The sequence below is a fragment of the Chrysemys picta genome, unplaced genomic scaffold, assembly GCF_011386835.1.
Source record: "Chrysemys picta bellii isolate R12L10 unplaced genomic scaffold, ASM1138683v2 scaf522, whole genome shotgun sequence".
NCBI classification, from domain to species: domain Eukaryota; kingdom Metazoa; phylum Chordata; order Testudines; family Emydidae; genus Chrysemys; species Chrysemys picta.
In genome coordinates, this window is record NW_027053229.1 from 1 (window position 1) to 20,799 (window position 20,799).

Here is a 20,799-nt window from a genome sequence, read left to right on the forward strand (position 1 = left end):
GGTTACCATATTTAGTGCCTCCAAAAGGAGGACACTTTAAAGGGGCCCCAGCCCCGCCCCCAGCCCCGCCCCAACCCCGCCCCTCCCCAAAGTCTCCGCCCCCTCCCCTGCTTCCCGCGAACATTTGAGTCGCGGGAAGCCTGAAGCAGGTAAGGGGGTGTGTGTGTGTGAGGGGGTGTGTGTGTGGGGGGGGGGGGGGGGAGGAGGCGCGGCCCACCCCCGGCACCGCAGGTCCCCAGCCCGTCCCCCGAGCCCCCGGCCCGGCCCGGCACCGCCGGCCGAGCTCCCGGCCCGGCACCCGGCTCCCCCGAGCACCGCCGGCACCCGGCCCGGCACCCGGCACACGAGCCGCCGGCCGAGCCCCCCGGCCCAGCCCGGCACCGGGCCCCCCCGAGCACCGCCGGCACCCGGCCCGGCACCCGAGCCGCCGGCCGAGCCCCCCGGCCCGGCCCGGCCCGGCACCCAGCCCCCCCGAGCACCGCCGGCACGCGGCCCGGCACCCGGCACACGAGCCGCCGGCCGAGCCCCCCGGCCCGGCACCGGGCCCCCCCGAGCACCGCCGGCACCCGGCCCGGCACCCGAGCCGCCGGCCGAGCCCCCCGGCCCGGTCCGGCACCGGGCCCCCCCAGCACCGCTGGCCGAGCCCCCGGCCCGGCACCCGGCACCCGAGCCGCCGGCTGAGCCGCCCGGCCCCGGGCCGCCCCCCGAGCACCGCCGGCCGAGCCGCCCGGCCCCAGGCCCCCCCGAGCACCGCCGGCCGAGCCCCCGGCCCGGCACCCCCGGCCAGGCCCCCGAGCCCCCGGCCAGATGTCCGATTTTCCCGGACATGTCCGGCTTTTTGGGATTTCCCCCCGGACGGGGATTTGGAGTCCAAAAAGCCGGACATGTCCGGGAAAATCCGGACGTATGGTAACCCTAGGTTATCCATATGCACAGTTTGCTGACGGTGTGCAACGTACCCCACTCACCCAGGTTCAGAGTCTCATGCACTTTGAGCGGCCTCATGTCCTGCACCGAGGGCATAAAAGGGTGGAGCAGGCCAGCCACCACTCAGTTCTTCTCATGCCTCCTGGCTTCGAGAAGAACATGGGCAGTGAGCAGTGCTAACAAAATAACTGGCTCTTTTCAAATTTGTGCATAGTATAGATAGGGATGGTTAGTTGTTGCCCATTGGCATTTTGGTTTTTTAACCAGAATAGTTATTTCTTTCTGGTGCCAGGATGGCTTCTTCTAAGTCCCCTGGATTTACATACTGCCCATCAAACAAGAGCACTATACCCTTTAATGTTTGGCATTTAAAATATTTATTTTGTCTGGGGGAATATCCCTGGAAAATGTTCTATTTGCAAGTCCTTCACTTGCAGGACCTGCAAATCTAGAGAAGCCCTGCTCCAGATGTACTTAATGGGTAAAGCAATGAGACTAGCTTCAGGCCCTGGGTCATATAATCATAGAATATCAGGGTTGGAAGGGACCTCAGGTGGTCATCTAGTCCAACTCCCTGCTCAAAGCCCAACTTATGCTATCTTATGTCCGGACAAAGTGTCTTTAGGACACATCCTGTGTTCCTACTGACAGTTGTCACAGACTTCCATCTGAACTAGCAGATTCACCTGCCTATATTTTTCTCTGAACCACCCGCTTCTAAGGCTGCTGCTATGCTCTCTATGTTGAATGTCAGACGTGCTTTGGCATGTTAATTTGCAAAGGATGAAATCTTTTAGATCTTCATCCAGTTAGGTGCATAGATGACTGTGTGAGGGCCTGTTTAATAAGTGGTTAATATGGAGTCTCCTGCTTCATTCAGCATTTATTCTACCAGAGCTTAGGCATCATCGCTGATATGTTTCTGTTGTGGAAATACGTAAAGCAGCTAGGCTGTTTGGGGAGGCACAGTCTTCCCTACCCGGCCCTCCATACAGTTTTGCACCCCGATGTGGCCCTCGGGCCAAAAAATTTGCCCACCCCTGCTTTAGGGGCAGAGGGACTTGCCTACTTTCAAATGTTAGGCTGTCTTTTATTTTGATCTTAACTCTGAATTACCTTGGTTTCTAATGCTTGATTTTGTTTGTTTTTAATAACTGCAGCATTATTATGAATTTAAAAAAACACTTACATGTACTGTCAACTTTACTCACAGATGTTAATGATTTGTTTGGTTTGGTTTCTGCCTGGGGATTTTCTTGATTATTTTTTTAAGACATTTTGAAATCTTTTCCATGCAAAGAAAGAAAGCTGGCAGAAAGTCCCCGGTGTTATGCAGAGAACAATGGGGGAGCTAAGTAACAGGGAACATTGTAGTGCTTAGAAGTACGATAGGGGTTAACCAGTCTGTATTCCTCAGGTTCTGTTGTTACCAGGAAGACTGCAGGTTCTGGTGGAGCTTCTGAACTTTGCAGGCACTCTGAGTTGAGATTAGTGGAGAAACTCTGAGGGGCTACAGGAATTCCTGAGAACATGGGGAAGTCCAGCTGAATGTTTTGGCCTCTGCCAATTGCTGCAGCTCCACAATTTTCCTGTGCATTTGGTAGAACATTGTAGCTCATGCAAGTCATGGATTCCATGATTCTTCATATTTATCTTTAGCTTAACTCTTTTCCCATCCCCTTTGTGCCCCTCCATACACACTTAGATGAAAGAAGTTATGTTGCCGTGGAGAAAGGGACCTCCACATGTGTCTTCTGTAGATGTGATGGTTGTCACCTACCCTTTGCTGTCAGGGTTTTAATGGATGCATGCAGATTCTGCTGCCTACTTAAGAATGTTACACCCTATATACAGGATGCTGAAGATTATACCTTCAGATGAATGGGGGTTAAGAATTTCCCTCTGGAGAGGTACAGTAAGGGCTGTTCTTTGCTACCTCTGTGAGGAGCCCATCGAGAGACGGTCTTGGCTGGGAGTAGGTTGAGGCCAGGGACATTGAGCCAATCCAGTGTTATTACCATGTTTGTATACAGATGTTCAAGTAATTTAACAATGAGAACTTTTGAGCTGTGACTAGGCCCTCTCCACTTCAGTGACTGATAGCAAATTGCGAGGAAAGATTGATTGGTTGCTACTTCTGATGTCACAATGATGCTACTTATGAATCACCTGAGTTACTGAGCAAATTGCAGAGGAAAGATTGATTGGTTGCTACTTCTGATGTCACAATGATGCTACTTATAAATCACCTGAGTTACTGGCATAGCTCTGTCACCATAACCTCTAGGTGTGACTGTTAAGAGCTTTTCTTATTACAGTCTAGCTTCTTTAAATGAGTTGGAAATCTGATTGAATTATATTATATTATTAAATTATATTATTAAATATGGAATATATGAAGAGTCTGGGGTGGTCTGTCGGTGGAATATTCAAAGCCAAGAAAAAGGTGAGAGAACAAGTGGTGAATTTTATTAATATTGTGATTTTTTTTAATTGTTTTCTTTGGCAAAGCAAGAAACTATTTTATGCAGAAAATTAATGTCATCTAAAGTGTAACTCTGCTAAACTTGGAAAGTAGATTAATTTATTATACTGTGAAACAGGCATTTTGAGTTCCATTTTAAATGCCAATGTCAACCTGTTGGGTGAGAACCAAATCCACTTCAATTTAGGCTGAAACAATTTATTTTAGCCTTTATTATATATGTTTTCAGACAATGCTACTGTCACCTATGAATTACATAAACATGCAAAAAAAAGATAAGACAAGAAAAGGAAATGCTCAAGTTATCTTTCTTGGGGACAGGGTGACTCTTTTCAAATCTCTGCTATGCTTGGCTATTTTTCTTCTGTATCTTCTCCACTATTCTGTCAATCATCTATTTTTTTTAATCCTCTGTTCTGTAACTTTGCACAGACTCAGTATAGCAAGCTACCTCATCTGTGTCTTTATCCGTATATATTCCACTCTAACCCCCTAATTAAAAATCACAATAACTAACCCAAATTAATACATGTTTTGCTTATTCTGCTAAAACTTACTTATATCTATGGAGTTCCCAATGCATCTATTCCTTGCTGTCACGCTCACTGGCTCCATGCAGTTGTACTTACATTACAGCAATTTTTATTCTTTTTACTCATCTGTTTTTGTGGTCTTGAGTCTTTACTTGTTGGACGGGTGGAGGATGAGGGATTGTACCTGACTTACTGAAAGCTAACAGCTCTCTTCTCTACCCTGCTCTCTGCTTGGTCAAGAACTTTATATCTGAGACATACAAACCAGTTTTCTGATTTACAGACTGTTTCAGCAAAATCTGATGATCTAAAGCAGCAGAAATACATACAAAAAGCAAAAATTCCTTCCTATTTTCTTATAGTCTTATATATAATAATTTCTCTAACATTACTTAGTACATATTTGACTAACACAATTCATTACACAGTTCTCCAACAAAGCTTAACTATGTATGTGCTTGCTCATGGTAGCTCCATAATTTACAGTAGAACTTCAGAGTTACGAACACCAGAGTTACAAACTGATCAGTCAACCACACAAATCTCATTTGGAACCAGAAGAACACAATTAGGCAGCAGCAGAGACACCCCCTTTCCCTCCGCCCCCCCCCGCAAAAGGCAAATACAGTACTGTATTATGTTAAACTACTAAGAAATAAAGCAAAAGAAGCATTTTTTCACATCCCTTTAAAATTATATTCAAGTAAATTATTCATCTTCTATTTTAAAAGCATCCAACCATGAAGATGATTTAAATCTTAGCAGCAGTTCACTTTTTTATTACCTTTAAAAATAGTTACTTGTCTTAAAGAAAAGATTTCAGAAAATAAAAATGTGTTCTGTGGAGAGAAAAACAGTTATTCTGCTAGGACAGCTTTCTGTGTAAATTGGTTGTAAGTCTCCCTAACATGCTGTGAATACAATGAAACTGTAAGAGGCAAAGGAGCGGCGGTAGTATTGTGTTCTGAGAAAATGTATAGTAGTGTGCTTTGGACAACTTTCAGACTTTTATCAGCAGATTGTTTTCACAATAGAAATTACCCTGGGAATTTATTAAATGGGGTTTCAGTGTACTCTAGTTCTTTATAAACCACCAAAATTACAAGCAATATATTATTTTAATAAAATGACAGATAAACTGAAACACTTCTAATAGGAGAATTTCCTCTAAAAAGGAAATTCTTAGCATATTGATTTTCAATTTAAAATTTCAGTCTAACCTACTTTAAACAAGGAAAATTCTTCTGTTCTTGCTGTTCAAAATAGTTCACTAATTTTTTTCAGTTGAATCAATGTGCTGATTCACTGTAAATTGAAAGTTGCATTGAATTTATCTCTTGTGCCTAAACACTTCTAGTTTTTTTTAGTTTTTGCTGCTCATTTATTGAAACTTAGCACACACTTGTACTATAGCCAAGTGTAATCTGTTATCAGTTTGGGATGGGATACCTGTGTGGGTGTTCACTAGGTCATGGAAGACTGTAAGCAGTTTTGGGGCAGAGACCATGACTTCCTCGTATGTATGTGGTCTTTTTTTGTTTTTGTTTTTTTAACAGTGCCTACTAAAGTGGGGTTTCAATCCTGATTGCGGGGGCGGGATTGCTATTGTAGTACAAATAATAAATATTCCCCTTGCATCACTGTGATTTATGATTAAACTTTTTATAGACTGAAATGATGGAGCAAACCATGGAAAGAGTACAGAAATGGCAAAGAGAAGTTGAAATTAATCGTCGCTCCTTAGAAGAGAAAAGAAAAGAACGGGAAAAGGTAAGATAAGACCCATTTTTTCACAAGTTTAAAGTTGCCTCCAGACTGCTGTTACCAGTTGTTCCTTGAGTATTTGTCCATGTAGATCCCACTCTAGGTGCATATGTGCCTCAGGCACGCAAGATTGGATTCTTCTTCTTTGAGTGCTTGCTCATGTCGATTCCATATTTGATGTGTGCGCGCCCCCTAGGGCTGGCTTTGGCAACCTCTGGAGCCCTGTGCTTATGCGGTGGTACATTGGACCCTGCTGGCCCCATGCCCTCTCAGTTCCTTCTTTCCACCAGTGACGGTTGTTGGAACGCTTCCTGTTTTCACAAGTCCGATAGTGGTTTCTCTAACTTTGGACTCTGAGTTTTTCTTGTATATCGTTACTGTAGTGTTAGCAGTTAGCATTTAGGAGCGGAATCCCATTAGGGACATAGCCCCAAGGACGGGGTATGGCCGGTCCCTGGGGTTTAAGCCATGGGCTGGGTGCAGCAAACCTATGTCTATTAGTGACCTGAACACGAGCTGCCTTAAGTGCCTCAGAGAGGTACATATTAAGGAGAAGTGTAGGATCTACAAAAACTTCAGACCTTGCTCTCTTAAAGACAGGGATATCTGATTAAAAGCCATGTTGATGGAGGCTGCCCTGTGCCCTCCGTTGGAACCATGCCGCTGGAGATTGTTGTGCTCAAGTGTAGTTGGCTACAGCAACTACACTGCCCCAAGTGAGGGACCTTCCTGGGACCAAAGTATTGTCTTCCTGGACCTAATGATATCCCCGCTGTCCCTGTTAGAGCCTTTATCACCTCTCTATCAAGACAGGATTTTTGGTGACTGTTATCTCTGCTCAAAGGATAAGCTAGCTTTAGGCGTTAATGGCAGGACCTCTTTTACTATATTTCACAAAGACAAGATGACTGTTCTTTGATCTCGCCCTAGGTTCTTATTCAGAGTGGTCTCCGGCTTTTGTTTGCATCAGGGCATAGACCCTCAGTGTTTCCCCACAAACCTCATTTGACTCCTGGAGAGGCAAAACTTCATATGAGTGGTGTCTTTAGGGCACTTTTCTACCACCTCCATAGAACAAAGCCTTTCCATAACTGGCCTAGAACTTTTTTTGTAATATTTGGGACAGGTCTAGAGGGCTCATTGTTTCAACCCAGAGACTTTTGAAATGGATATTTGACTGCATAAAGATCTTCTGTGAACTAAATAAATTAGATCCAACTTCTCATATTATAGGGTTACCATATTTCAGCAAGCAAAAAAGAGGACGGGAGGAGCCCCGCCCTAGCCCCACCCCCATCCTGCCCTAGCCCCACCCCTACCCCTCCCACTTCCCGCCCCCCTCAGAACCCACAACCCTCTCCCCAGCTCCTTGTCCCCTGACTGCCCCCTCCTGGGACCCCTGCCCCTAACTGCCCCCCAGGACTCCACCCCCTACCTAAGCCTCCCTGCCTCTTGTCCCCTGACTGCCCCCTCTTGAGACCCCCCCCAATCCTAAATGGCCTCCTAGGATCCTACCCTCTACCTGTACCCTGACTGCTCCAACCCTTATCCACACCCCCACCCCCAGACAGACCCCTGGGACTCCCACACCCCGTCCAACCACTCCCCACCCCCTGACAACCCCCCCAGAACTCCCGACCCATCTAAACCCCTCTGCTCTCAGTCCCATTGACTGCTCCAATTCCTCTCCCCACTCCTGCCCCCTGACAGCCCCCCCAGAACTCCCAACTCCCCCCTCGCTCCTTGTCCCCTGACTGCCCCCTACTGGGATCCCTGCTCCTAACTGCCCTCCAGAACCCCACCCCTTACCTAAGCCTCCCTGTTCCTTATCCCCTAACTGCCCCTTCCTAAGACCCCCCCCAACTGCCCTCCCAGGACCCTACCCGCTACCTGCCCAAAACCTTATCCATACTCCCCCCAGAAAGCTCCCCCCGAACTCCCAACCCCCCATCTCTTGACAGCCCCATCCAAAACCTCCCTGCCCCTTCTCCGATCCCCTGGCCCCCTTGTTGTTGGCCTTCGCCTAACGTCTCTGTGAGCTTGCTCAGGAACGCCCGGAGCCGTTCGTCCCGGCAGGCTGGCTGGCAGGGGAGGAGGAGCGGGGGCAGAGCTCCAGACTGCCGGAGGCGATCTGCGAATGCAGAGAGGGAGGGAGGGAGGGAGTGATCTCTGCTGCAGGGGGGAGGAGGAGGGGCTCTCTCTGGCTGTCGGAGCCCCATGTAAGTGGCACCATCCAGCCGGCTACCCTGTTAACCGCGCACGCTTGCATGGGGTGGGGGAAGTCCGGACATTTACAAATTCCCCCCAGACGCTATTTTTAGCTCAAAAATCCGGACATGTCCGGGGGAATCCGGACGAATGGTAACCCTATCATATTAAAGCAAACTATACTAGGCCCCAAGTGACATGGGCATGCTTGAGGAAGGTTCCTATGTCAGAAATTTGGTAGGGAGCCAGTTGGAGCTCATTGCCTACTTTTACTCAGCACTACTCGCTAGTTGCAACTACTAGATCTGATGCCCAGTTTGTTTGGGCAGTCCTGCAGTCTTTATGTAAATTAGACTCTTGACATCCCCCTCCATAGGGAGATAACTGTTAGTCACCTAAAGTGAGATCCATGTTAACAGATAGTGGGAGACTTACCTTACAGTAATTCTGGTTCTTCTGGCTGTTCTGCCCACATGGACCCCACGACCAGTCCTCTTTCTCTACTATTGTGAAATCCACTAGTTTTGGGATTCTGTATTGGCAAAGAAACTGAGAAGTGGCTGGGCCTGCCTTGCCCGCAGGTGTTATGTGTGTGTGAGGGGGGTGCGTGTGTGTGTGCGTGCATATTAAGATACCTGCTGATGCTACACTGTGCACTGTCAACCCAAAAGAACCCAATCTCATGCACATGGGCCACGTGCACACCTAGAGCAGGATCCATGTAGCCAAAACATCTCAAAAGAAGCCAGTTAGTGTAAGGAAAATAACTTTTTTGTAACATGATATTCTGATTTTGCCACTAAGGGGCAAATTTTAGTAGCTCGTATTCAAATTGAGGGAAAGTTAGTGGGAAAATATTTTAAGTATCTCCACTCTGACCTTCCCTCTTTCATTTTTTTCTCCTTTGTCACACTCTCCCTTGCTACTTTTATTTGGATTTTTTCTTTTCTTTTAGTTTGGCAGCTGGATGGATCTGCATTTGTTAGTGAAACAATTTATTGGCCTACCACGAATTAAATTGACTAAAGCCATGTTCCCTACCTGTTGATAATAGTAGTCTGGTGGTTATAACTTGGTAAGAGGAAGTGAATCCGTATTTCTTCAAGGTAGGCTGGGCAGGCAGGCTACCAATTTCTTCACCTCTAATTTATAGTTAGACGATAAAAAAATCAGAAAAAAGCCTGAACATTTTGCTAGTAATTGGCTCACTTATTCCTGAGTGTGACCCTCCCCACCTGCTTTCTTCTGCTCCTGGCAGGCCAGCCCAGGGTAGGAGTGGGCCTTTGGAAAGGGTATGAGGGCAGAGAGGCTGGGGATAAGTGGGGGAGACATAAAGATTTGGGGAAATGGATCACTGGGATCCAAGAGGGTTGGGGACTTCATAGGATGGGTCTCTGGCTGGCAATGAGAGTGGGAACAGGCTGTGGGGGTACTTGAGGACATGGGATGGAGCAGGTGTCTTGCTGGAGGATAGGAGGGTGCTTAGGAGAAAGCAGAGGGGAAGCACTAGCACTTCACTACCTTCTCCATCTGACAAACCTGCTATGATTTGTTAGAGGGGAGTCCTGCAACTGCTGCCAAGAGAAGTTTGGCAGAGAGGTTTGTTGCCAGGAGACGCCACTAGTGCTTTCCCTTCCCTATCTTCCTCCACTTTCTGCTCCCCCACTTAGCTCTTTCTTTTCCTTACCAACCTCAACACCCTCTACTAAAAGTCCTATGCCCCTCATAGCCCTATTCCCCCACATAAATTCCCTCTCAAATTCATGTAGAGCCCCAACCATAAGGACCGTGGGGCTGGGAAGAAGCCTCAAAAACTAATTATACCTGGATGGATATCTACTTTGCATCTCCTAAAGATTGCAGGAGATGGGCTAGATTCCTAAGGATCTTCGGAGGTGTGCATTAGTGAAGTTCTGCTCCCCCAGAACTGAGGCGGGAGGAGTGAATGCCCCTCTACCAAACTTCTGTTGCTACTCAGTCTTATGTTAAGTCAAATTGAAAAAAACTAAGGCAGTTTCCTCACAAAAAACATTTTTACAGCAGTAAGTTAAACATGTAATCATAGCAAAGAAGGGAATTTTTTCCCCCAAAGGATCATGATTATTGGGGATTAGTCTGGTTGCTTAGTTGTAATGCTCAATGTTGTTATGGAGATCTACTTTTGAATTGATACATAAGCTTCATTCCATTATTTGCTAGTATTTTTTTGATCCACCTGTATTGGTGTAACAGATTCAGTAGGCTACTCTGATTGGCCAAACTGAGTCATGGCCATTAGTGGCCATAACCGAATTTAGGCTTTACTTAAAAATGGTTTTTAAACTCTTTTTGCTTCTGTAAGAGAGGGCTTTAGTGTAATTAGTAACTATTTACAGAGACTATTTACAGTCCCTCCCCCATGTTTTCCAGTGTTAATAGTTATAGTAACTTGACTAGAAACATGTAACAGGAGTGTGTTTCTCCCTCCTCCCTCCCCCTCCCCCATCTTCTACATTTCTAGGAAGTATTACGTCAGCTCCGTGCCTTACAGACAGTGGCCCAGCAGTGCAAGGAGATGAAACTCAACCAGGACTTGCAGCAAGCCAAGAACGATTACAATGGTCTACGGGCAGAACTTGACAACGTAGGATTTTTAATATCTGAACTATTCAAATGGAAGTGGTGATGCTGAGTTTTTATTTTATGTAAAATTTTAACTGTCCTCTTTTTTGTGTTTAAAGATCTATACATGACTAATATTTAAGTGCAACTAAATACATCACAGGTGAGAGCAAGCTGCGCTATGTTCCTGTCACAGGGTGAGCTGGTCCATTCAAAGACTGGGGCACAGCTGCACTTTTTCTCAGGTTTAGCCCATCTCCCTGTATGATGGGAATGAATACAAGGGTCATGTGACAGAAGCATGCGTCTAAACAGGCCTGCTGGTTTAGATGCATGGCAGCCTGTAGTCATTCAAGAGAGAGACCCTCCACCACGCCCCAAAAGTTCAGAGAGACACACTCTCTCTCCTTAGTTCCCAGGCAGAGAGCCTGTGAAGAGGACAGGTGACAATTTTCCAGAACTCTAAGGCAGAAGACTTTGGGGGGAAGAGATTTACAAGGAACTGGAAACTGTGCAGGGATAAGCCTCCATTGATGGACCTGCAGGATGCAGAAATCCCAGCTAAGAGAGGGGCTGGACTGCAGGGATGGGCATGTTCTGATAAAAACCTGGAAAAACTTGAGGCATTATAAACGGAAAGGAATAATTGAGGCTGGTAAGGGTATGTTTGAGTGTTGTGTTATGATAATAAACCAAACTGGAAGAGAGCACTACTGTAAAATCGCCACATGTGATAGCTGGTTTGATGCAAGATTGAAGGTAAACTGAGGTAGCAGATGGGCCCAAAGGCAGTTTGGGGGTAATGCCCTGGAACCCTTCCCTTTAGACTTGTTCGGATTTGAGCACTGCTTCTTTTCTACCCACACTCTCTAATAGAAAACTGCTTTTTTATTTTTGATACACATGGTCTACACTGACTTAATACAGAGGTTCTAAATTTGTCCACGATAGCTGTCCGGCATAGCTATGTGAGCACATTAATCAAACATTTTCTACAGAGGAGAAAATATTAACCACTACACATACTCTTCTTTCCATGTTTACTCTTGAAACACTCGCTTCATACTGAAACTTGGACGTCTAAAGGTTTTTATCCAGAAAAGCGTACTCCTTTCTAGAATGGAACTAAATTATTTCATTCTCATTTTTTTCTCTCTTGATGTTGGTAATAAATTTACTTCCTTTTTAATTTGGAGTACTATAGAGCTCTTATGACAGATATAAAACAGATTAAAAAGGTTGAAAACCAGGTAGAATTTGGTGGTGTCACAGTTATGGTCTCGTTAACTTCCTGGTTTAGATAGCGATATAAAGTCAGGTGATAAATTTAAGATTGAGCATAGCACTACACTAATTTCCCTTATCCCCAAAGAATGTAGTTCTGGAGACAGAGGTGCAAGCTGAATGTCTTTGTTGGTCCATGAATACAGGGAATTAAGGTGTACAAATACTGGTTTTTAAGAACATGTAACCTATTCCTTGAATATATAGTAAGTGGGAAAGGTAGAGTAATTTGTCAATCTCTTGATATTTGTGTGAGAGAAATAAAGCATCTGACTTGCTGTACCCAAACAAAAAGTGAGAACTGTGTTTTTCTCCGACATTTGGATTGTATAGAACTGAGTCTAGTTTGGTATTGATCCTTTCTGTTTGTTGGCTGTTCAATGGCATATTTGGTGATAGCTGATCATCAGTCCAACACCTAAACGTTACCTCTCAAATGAGCAGTTGAGGACTGAGTGGGAATGGGGAAGCATCTTCTAAATCTAATAGGTGCTTGCTTTGACAAAATATGTTACGTTAAAAAAAATTGAGAGCAAGTGTTAAATCTGCTGCCCCTATGATTGAACTTAAAAGAAAGCTCTGGTTAGGATTCCCAATGATTAACAGACTGTACTATAAATATTGCTTAAATTATGAATATATTTATACATTACAACTATATACTTGAAAATGTGCCTGAAAATATTTTTCATATCCTTGCCCAGTCTTGAGTTAAAGATTTGTGTTACCTTAACATGTACTGTTTTTGGTATGATACAGAATCTAGAACCCGGGACTGGACAGTGAAAGGAGGATGGATTTTTCAGATATCTGGCCTATTTTTAATTGTACTTTTTTTAAAGCCATCATGCTGAGTTTCAAGGATTAGGGCCAAATTCTGCTCTTAGTTATACAACGCAGAAGTCAACAATTACTCCAAAGTTCTCTTTCTGTAAGAGGAAGCAGAACATAGCTTATTCTTTTTGCTTTGTTTTATAACGTATCTTTGGAGCTCATCATTTCAAGGGACATCAGGAATTTTTAATTTTTTTAAATAGATTAAATATGACTACAAATAAAATGTGATGTGTTTTCCTCATAGGCAATAGCAGTGAAACATCATTTTGAAAACAACTCCAATGAGCTTACAAAGAGGCTGTGCAGAGCAGAAGAGGCTTTACTGGCAAGCCAGTCAAAGCAAAATGAGTTGAGGAGAAACTTTGAGGTAAAGAAATCAGAGGGGCAACTGGAATAATTAACAATTTAAACTGGAAATCAGTAAGAACTGGTGCCATTTAGGCCTTACTGACTCACAGGGGAACTCTGCAAGCTGTGTGTTGGAGAATAGTGTATTTCCACCAGAAGTTGTGTTTCGATACTGTCTTAATCTGGCTGTCCTTTTTTGGACCATCTTGAGACTGTGACAATGTTCCTCCTCTGCCTTGGTGAGCCCTGCGCTTATTGGCGGATTTGCTCACCTCAGAGATTCAGGGCAGCCCTCAGTTTGGACACTTTTGTGGCTCAAACCTGCCGTTCATTCAGCTAACCTCATCACTGGCCAGCATGGGGAAAAGGAAGGAGAACAATCCCCACAGTCTCTCCTGACCCACCTTGGGTCAGGGGGACAGGCCAGGGACCTTCCCCTCTGGTGGGACTCACAGTCCAAGTCAACTCCTCTTACGGTGACCAGATGTCCCGATTTTATAGGGACAGTCCCGATTTTTGGGTCTTTTTCTTATATAGGCTCCTATTACCCCCCACCCCCTGTCCCGATTTTTGACACTTGCTGTCTGGTCACCCTGACTCCTCTTATATCCAATAGGGGGAAGGGAGAGGGGGGAACCTGGGCCTGCCCTTTACTCTGGGTTTCAGCCCAGGGCCCTGTGGATCGCAGCTGTCTACAGAGTTTCATGTAACACCTGTGTGACAGCTACAACTCCCTGCGCTACTTCCCCATAGCCTCCTCCCAACACCTTCTTTATCCTCACTACAGGACTTTCCTCCTGATTCCAGATAGCGTTTGTACTCCTCGGTCTTCCAACAGCACGCCCTCTCACTCTCAGCTCCTTGCGCACCCTTCACTGACTGAAGTGAGGTCCTTTTTAAACCAGGTGCCCTGATTAGCCTGCCTATCTTAATTGATTCTAGCAGCTTCTTAATTGGCTCCAGGTGTCCTAATTAGCCCGCCTGCCTTAATTGGTTTCAGAAAATTCCTGATTTTTCTGAAACTGCCCCGTTATCTTACCCAGGGAAAAGGGACCTGCTTAATCTGGGGCTAATATATCTGCCTTCTCTCACTCTCCTGTAGCGGGCCCCTGCCCTGTGGACCCAACCGGCCTCCCCGCCCTTTCACCGTAAGCCGGCTATACGACTTGAAGCTGGTTCGTTTCCAGACTGCGCCAAGGAAACATCTATATACGCTCGTGCTCCACACCCTGCACTTCCTCACTCTCGCGTCACACCCCGACACAAAGTGGCGGGACCTCCTGCCACTTCTAGAGGGTGAGGAGCCCCGGTGGCCAGCCAATACTCCACCCTGCTCCCAAGGCCTGACGGGGATGTCAGTTGGCAGCTCCTTCATGGGGCCATGACCACGGGCATGTACTTGGCGCGGTTCACCCCCGTCCCGGGACACCTGCCTCTTCTGCGGCGTGAGGGAGACCCTGGCGCACGTTGACCTGGAGTACGCCAGGCTGCAGCCCCTATTCCGGGTCCTCACAGATATCCTGTTGCGTTTCTGGCTGCACTTTTCCCCTCACCTCCTTATTTATGCACTCTCTATCCGTGGCCCCACAAAGTCATGGGACCTCCTGGTCAACCTCCTCTTGGTCCTGGCTAAAATGGCCATCTATAAAACCAGGGAGAGGAGGTTGGTGGATGGAGTCTCCTGTGACTGTGGGGCCTCTTTCTGATCCTCCGTCCATTCATGCATCTGGGCAGAGTTTCTCTGGGCGGTGTCCACTGACTCCCTTGACGCCTTCGAGGAGCAGTGGGCGCTGTCTGGGGTTCTCTTCTCAGTGTCCCATTCAGGTTCCCTTCGGACCCTTTGACCGCACTCCTGTCCCTGTTATTTCATTAGTTGTCCCCCAAAATCACTTGGTTTCCAGGTCTTGTGGATCCCCCGCTAAGGCTGGGGGGATCTTTTAGCAGTGGGCGGGCTTTGGCCCGCCCACTTCCTGGATCCCAATAGGATCACTCTCCTGTAGCCCTCTGGCCCGACCCTGTCACAAGACCTATAGAAGTGATACAAAATAAGGCCCTGATCTTGCAGTTTTTGCAATTGATTCCATGTGGACTGACCCCAGGCACAAAATTGGTTGTATGGTCAGGGTTTCAAAAAATTATTTTGCACCAGCTATACTACAGATAGGGTTACAGTTCATATGGAATTATTTGTCTAATCTAATTATGTCGTATGGTTCAAAAGACTCTTTGTTTAGTCCTAAAAATAAAATATATTTAATATCGGGTTGAGTTCATTTGATAATTCTAGAATCATTAGCTGCTTCCTAAGTATAAGTGTGTTTGGCCTAATTCCAAGATTTCGTGGAGGAATGGGTACTTTTTTGGTCACACAATCAATTTAAAGCAAGAGAAAATCCCCAAAATGATTTGTACATTTTTACTTTTTCAAGCACTATAGACTAGCATTATCATCAAAATTCTAACTATGAAGCCAGATCCTGACCTGGAATATATCAGCATAGCTCCATTGAAATCAATCAAGTTATTCCAATTTACATGAAAAGGATTTGGCTGTAAATTTTGATTTAAAAAAAAACCTTGATTGTAGATTAAAAGATTTTCCTTTTAATTTGGAATTAGAAGGAAAATGAAAGGGAAGAGAAGTCAGAATAGTCATAGAAGCAACAGCCGAGATTTTTTTTTTTAAGTTCTTATATTGTGCCAATTGCTGGTGTATCTGAATGCTTTCCAGAGTTAAGAATAATTAAGGTGACTAGCATCTGTTATTTGAGGTTTCTATTTCTTCCATATCCCCCAGAGCAGTGGTTTTCAACCTCTGGTCCACAGACCCCTGGGAGTTTGCAGACTGTCTAAGGGGTCCTCGAAAGGTTGTCCTTACAACGGAACAGTGGTTTTCAACCCGTGGTCTGTGGGGATCCACAGACTATGTCTAAGATTTCCAAAGAGGTCTGCGCCTCCATTTGAAATTTTCTAGGGTCCGCAAATGGAAAAGAGGTTGAAAGCCATTGTCCCAGAAGGTAAAGGGTGTGTGTGCGGGGGGGGGGGAGTGTAAATATGAAAAATGGTGATGTTAGTTGTCATTCTAAGTTTTTGCAGGAGTGAATTTCATAGTATTGGGCCAGCTCCTGAAAAAGCCCTGTCTCCTGCATATGCTAGTTTTACTTCTGATGTGTAGACAGTTGTTCCCGAGAAACACAGCTACTGAAGTCTGAGAGAGTAAGATGGAATTTTGGGCCCATGTTCTTTATAACTTCAAAAATAAAGACAGATTTGATTGAGTGTTCTGTTGGGGAATCAGCGGAGTGAGTGAAACATAGGACTGATGTACTCAAGTGAACCTGTATTACTGAGGAGGTGTGCTGCTGTGTTCTGTAACTGTTGCAGATTTTTCAGGACAGATGCATTCGAGTCTAAATACATTGGATTTCGATTATTCAAGCAAGAGTTAATGATGGCCTATGTGATTCACAACTGTGTATTTTAGAATGATTGATGATAGAGTGTGTGTGTGTGTGTGTGTGTGTGTTTCTCGATATAACAGTTGGATATTTTGGACTAGGAGGTTGTGAAACAAAAGGAAAATAACTAGAAGCAGCAACGGTTTTATTCATGTTCTTTGGGTGACTTGTTTAAATAGCTGAAAATACAGACCTGCTGTGCCAGCAAGGATTTAGGTTGTTTTCCATCCAGACCCTCCCTTTTCTTGAATTTGGCTTCTGTGCACTGGTGCCCATCTGCTAGTAGTAAGTAGATGAATACATGATGGCTTGCTTCCAAGAGAGTCCCACCAGAGCCATGCCATCTGTTACCCAGCAATGCAGGAGTTTGGGTGGAAGGAGTTAGTTTCTTAGAAATCACTTTTATTTTAAGTTCCCAGGTAGGACATAGTTGTACGGGGTATTCTAACTTTTCTTAACTTATTTGGAAAAAAGATGCTTCGAAAATTTTCTATCCCGAACCCCCAGGTATTACTGAGTAATAATACTTTGCTATCTTGCTAACAAGAGCAACTTCATATATTTGAATCATCCACACAGAGATGGGTGGTCAGAGAACAGGAGCTGGAACTGGAAACTTCTCCTGTGTTCTGATACTGGCAGTGAAATTGACTCCCCTCTGTGGCTTTGGGCAAGTCACTTAACTTCACTGACTCAGTTTTTGTGGGCTAGATTCTATCCTGTGTCAAGATCTGCTATGGGCAGGCAACAGAGAACTGGTTGCAGCTCCCTGGTTCCATATCCTGAGCCAGCTAAGTACTGCTGTGATCTGTGCCAGCTGGGAGATGTCCCAAAAGGATTGTCTGCCCTCTGAGGATTGCCAAGAGTGCAGTTTGTGTTCCTAACCACTGTAAGTGCTTAGAAACCAAGGCCCAACTTTCCAGAGTCTTCATGGGACTCAGAGGGGTAGTATGCCACATCACACTACTCTCAGTTTATTGACTTAATCGACTGTTTTGTAACTAATGTTTTGTTGTAGGAAATGAAGAAGGAAAAAAACCTTCTTTGCTGCCAGTCTGATGAAAAAACACAAAAAATCCATCAGCTGGAAGAAGCACTAAAAATAGCCCAACACCTTCTAAAAGAGACCCAGAAGGATGCTGAAGAGATGAAAAGTGAGTGACACATTTCTACCCATTTAAATCCCGTTACAAACTATTACTTCAGTGTGGGAGATCTGTAAACTTCATTATAAATGGTGATTTGAAGCGTCCCCAAGAAATAATAAGTTCCCACTGTGTGATATAGTTAAATTAACTTTCAGCTAATACACGCAATTCTCTTTCCAAACTGAGATGGAACTTCTTTATACAAATATACTAACTCATAAAATTATATGGTTTTAAAGCGATTTAAAATGAGGAATAAATATGTCCCAAACAAAACTATATGGTCAGCAAATTAAATACTACAATGTGCTCCTGTGTTTTAAAATCCCAAGCAAACAAATATACCTCAAACTATTATCCTTTAGCTTGTATATGGACTCCATCAAGCTAAAACGTGATGAAATGTTACCCGCCGAGCCCTAATTTGACTTTTCCCTACATTTGTCTATCTGGTTGGGAAAATGCATTTTGCAGACTGAGGTTTGAGAGAACAGGTAATTCTGCTAACTAGCCATTGTAAAGAAGGAGACTGCTCCCACTTATCGCTGTAGAAGTCTAACCTCACTTAATGAGATTTCAAAATTAAATTTATGGACCTAGTCCTGCTCCTATTTTAATCAGTATTTCTGCACTCTCCAATCCATGAGGCCATCCAAATAACTGCTTTGCGTTTTGATCTTATTCTTGGCAAGTGGCAGCACTTTCGGCTAGCTAAGAAAATGTAATGCCTTCTAAGCCCATTTTCTTGCTTTCGCTACCTTTTATCTGTGGTTCTTAAGGTGTCAAATGGGAGCATTCTCTCAGTTTTCTGGAGGGAATAATTATGAACAAAAAAATAAGTCAGAAGATGTTTGTGCTGTAGCTCTTCACTGCAGCCAACAATAACTTGTCCTAATTGAAACATAACTGAATGTTGGTGCCCAGAGTCCTAGACTGTCACTCTTAACCCCCGGACGGTTCTTCCTCTCTAAGAAGTCTCTGATTATCCTCTCTAGTTATACCTTTTCCCCCTTGTAACGGTGTGGGACTCACCCCTGCGGCGCCCCCTTCTGGTCATCCAGGGACTTAGCTCATTTCTAGCCAGAGCACCCTCTGATGGTCACCATCCTGCTCGACATGAGCCCCCGTGTCCCTCCCGGACCCTGGTGTCCTCCCCTGTCAGGGTCCTGCTCACAACAGTAACCCACTCTCTGGGGATTCCCACCCAGGGGAATCCCCACCCCCTATCCTCCACCTTGCCTCAGTGGCTACTGCCAGTCACCATCTAGCCCTGTTTCACTAGGGCCGACTGCAGTCTGTAATGGCCACTCATCATTGGCAGGGGACTTTGGACCTGCTGCCTTTCCCTACAACTCAGTACCACTCTGGGCCTTGGACAAGGCCCTGCAGCCTGGGGAGTTGTCAGCCTGGAGCGCCCCAGCTCCTCTGGCCTTTCCCTAGCCCTGCTTCACTCCAGTACCCTTAGCTTCCCAAACAGCTAGGTCCCTCTCCCTTCAGAGCTAGAGGAAGATTGACTGAGTGTTTGGCTCACAGCCCTTTTATAAGGGCCAGCTGTGACCTGATGGGAGCGTGGCCCAGCTGTAGCTGCCTCCCCAATCAGCCCAGGCTTGCTGCTTTCCCCAGCCACGGCCCTCTGCAGGGTTGTTCCAACCCCTTCAGGGCTAGAGCGGGCAACCGCCCCGCTACACTCCCCTTTGAATCACCACCCTAAATAATCCTTCTCCATCCTATGTGTTGACATAGTTCAAATATCTGTTGATTGCTATCATTTCCCTTCCCCTCTCTCTGCCCCTCTTTCTCACCAAGTTCTGGGTCTTGGAGACATTGAATATTCCTTGTCCTGTAGGAAGGGAATGCGTAGTCTTGTTTTATATGGTAAGTTGGTGTTATTCAATAGAATTCTCTTTGCAATACAGGAAATCTCTTGTATAGTCTTTGTCTCTTAATTTTACTCCATACATCAGTCCATCAAACATCTTGATCATTTTTATATATTCTGGATTTTGAAGACAGGAAAATGGACAAATAGGGCACCAAAATTCTTTATCTAGCCATTGATACTGTTACCTGTCAACCATGAGTTTCAGAGTACAAGCCATCAGACCTCAGTGAAGATGGGCTGTAGAAACAGAGTTACAATTGTGAAGCATAGAGCGATTTGACTAGCAGTATGTTCTTTCTGCAAAACTGAATTCTGGCAATGCTATACAATTTCATGGTTTGGGAATAAAGGCAGTTTTAGAACACATACGTAATTATATTCTGAAATACTAAGAAAATTTATTGCTAGGTGAAAAATTGAAAATTGTCAATATTGCCATTGTATGGTGTTACCCATAAAAGCTAATATTGCATATTTGACATTGTTTGCTTTCACATATTAACCACTTAATTTATTTTATTACTATAGATAAGAGTTTCTCTCAGAAAATAGAACTGGAAGCACAAGAAGCCGAGCTTCAGCATTTAAAAAACAACAATAAATTGCTCCAGGATTCAGTCCAGGAGCTACAACTTGAAAATGGAACCCTTAAGAAGGCTTTAGAAGAAGAAAAAGTAGACTTACTAGAAACAAACATAAGTTTTTCATATAGTTTAATAAGGCATTTCATACTTAAGCTTTTAAGAGCCAAAATATTTATTTGTGTCCTTTTTAATATCTAGTCTCTATTCTAATATAACATTTGCTATAACTTCTCCATTAGTAGCATGGAAATCTCATTAAATCTGTTACCTTATAAACTTCTGGCTATCAAAGATACAGGAGGTCTTTAGCGGGACACCTGAAAACATGATAAAATGTGCAGGTTTTGTCTGTTCTGTGGCCCAGCTTTTCTCCTCATTTGGAACAAAGAGGTGATTCCTCTCACCTGTAGAACTGGGAGGTGGACCAGTGTTGTTGCTGAAGGCTCCAGGACTAAGCTCCATCCTTCACCTCAGGCCATCAGAAATTGTGTCCACCAGCAGAACGAGTTGGCAGTTCAGTTTCTCCCAACAACTTTGTTTTATCATGAATTTTTGTTCATTTTTCTGCTACATTGATTTCATTTCAACTTCTTGCTCCTCTTTCTCTCTCCTCAAGTTAGTTCTCTGGATCCGCAAACACAGCACTTCTCAGTAACTCCCTTTGACCACTAGTGCAGTGGTAGAAAAGCCCAGCAAAATCAAGCTAAGTCCAAGTAGGTCAGTGGGCAGCTTTTTAGGGG

The 20,799-nt window shown here is 44.9% G+C and overlaps 1 protein-coding gene across 4 annotated transcripts in view; it reads left to right on the forward strand.

The window, feature by feature from the left end:
* The first annotated feature begins 940 nt into the window (after positions 1–940).
* LOC135978912 (centromere protein F-like) overlaps positions 941–20,799 on the forward strand; it is a 34,354-nt gene continuing 14,495 nt past the window's right edge. The window contains exons 1-5 of one of the 4 annotated variants that reach the window (XM_065579617.1): positions 941–5,715; positions 10,418–10,540; positions 12,884–13,006; positions 17,464–17,599; positions 20,004–20,149. In XM_065579617.1, the coding sequence (XP_065435689.1) occupies positions 5,620–5,715; positions 10,418–10,540; positions 12,884–13,006; positions 17,464–17,599; positions 20,004–20,149 (624 nt within the window). In that variant the 5' untranslated portion in view covers positions 941–5,619. The remainder of the gene's footprint in view (positions 5,716–10,417; positions 10,541–12,883; positions 13,007–17,463; positions 17,600–20,003; positions 20,150–20,799) is intronic. The other 3 variants (XM_065579615.1, XM_065579614.1, XM_065579616.1) reach the window with 3 other exon arrangements.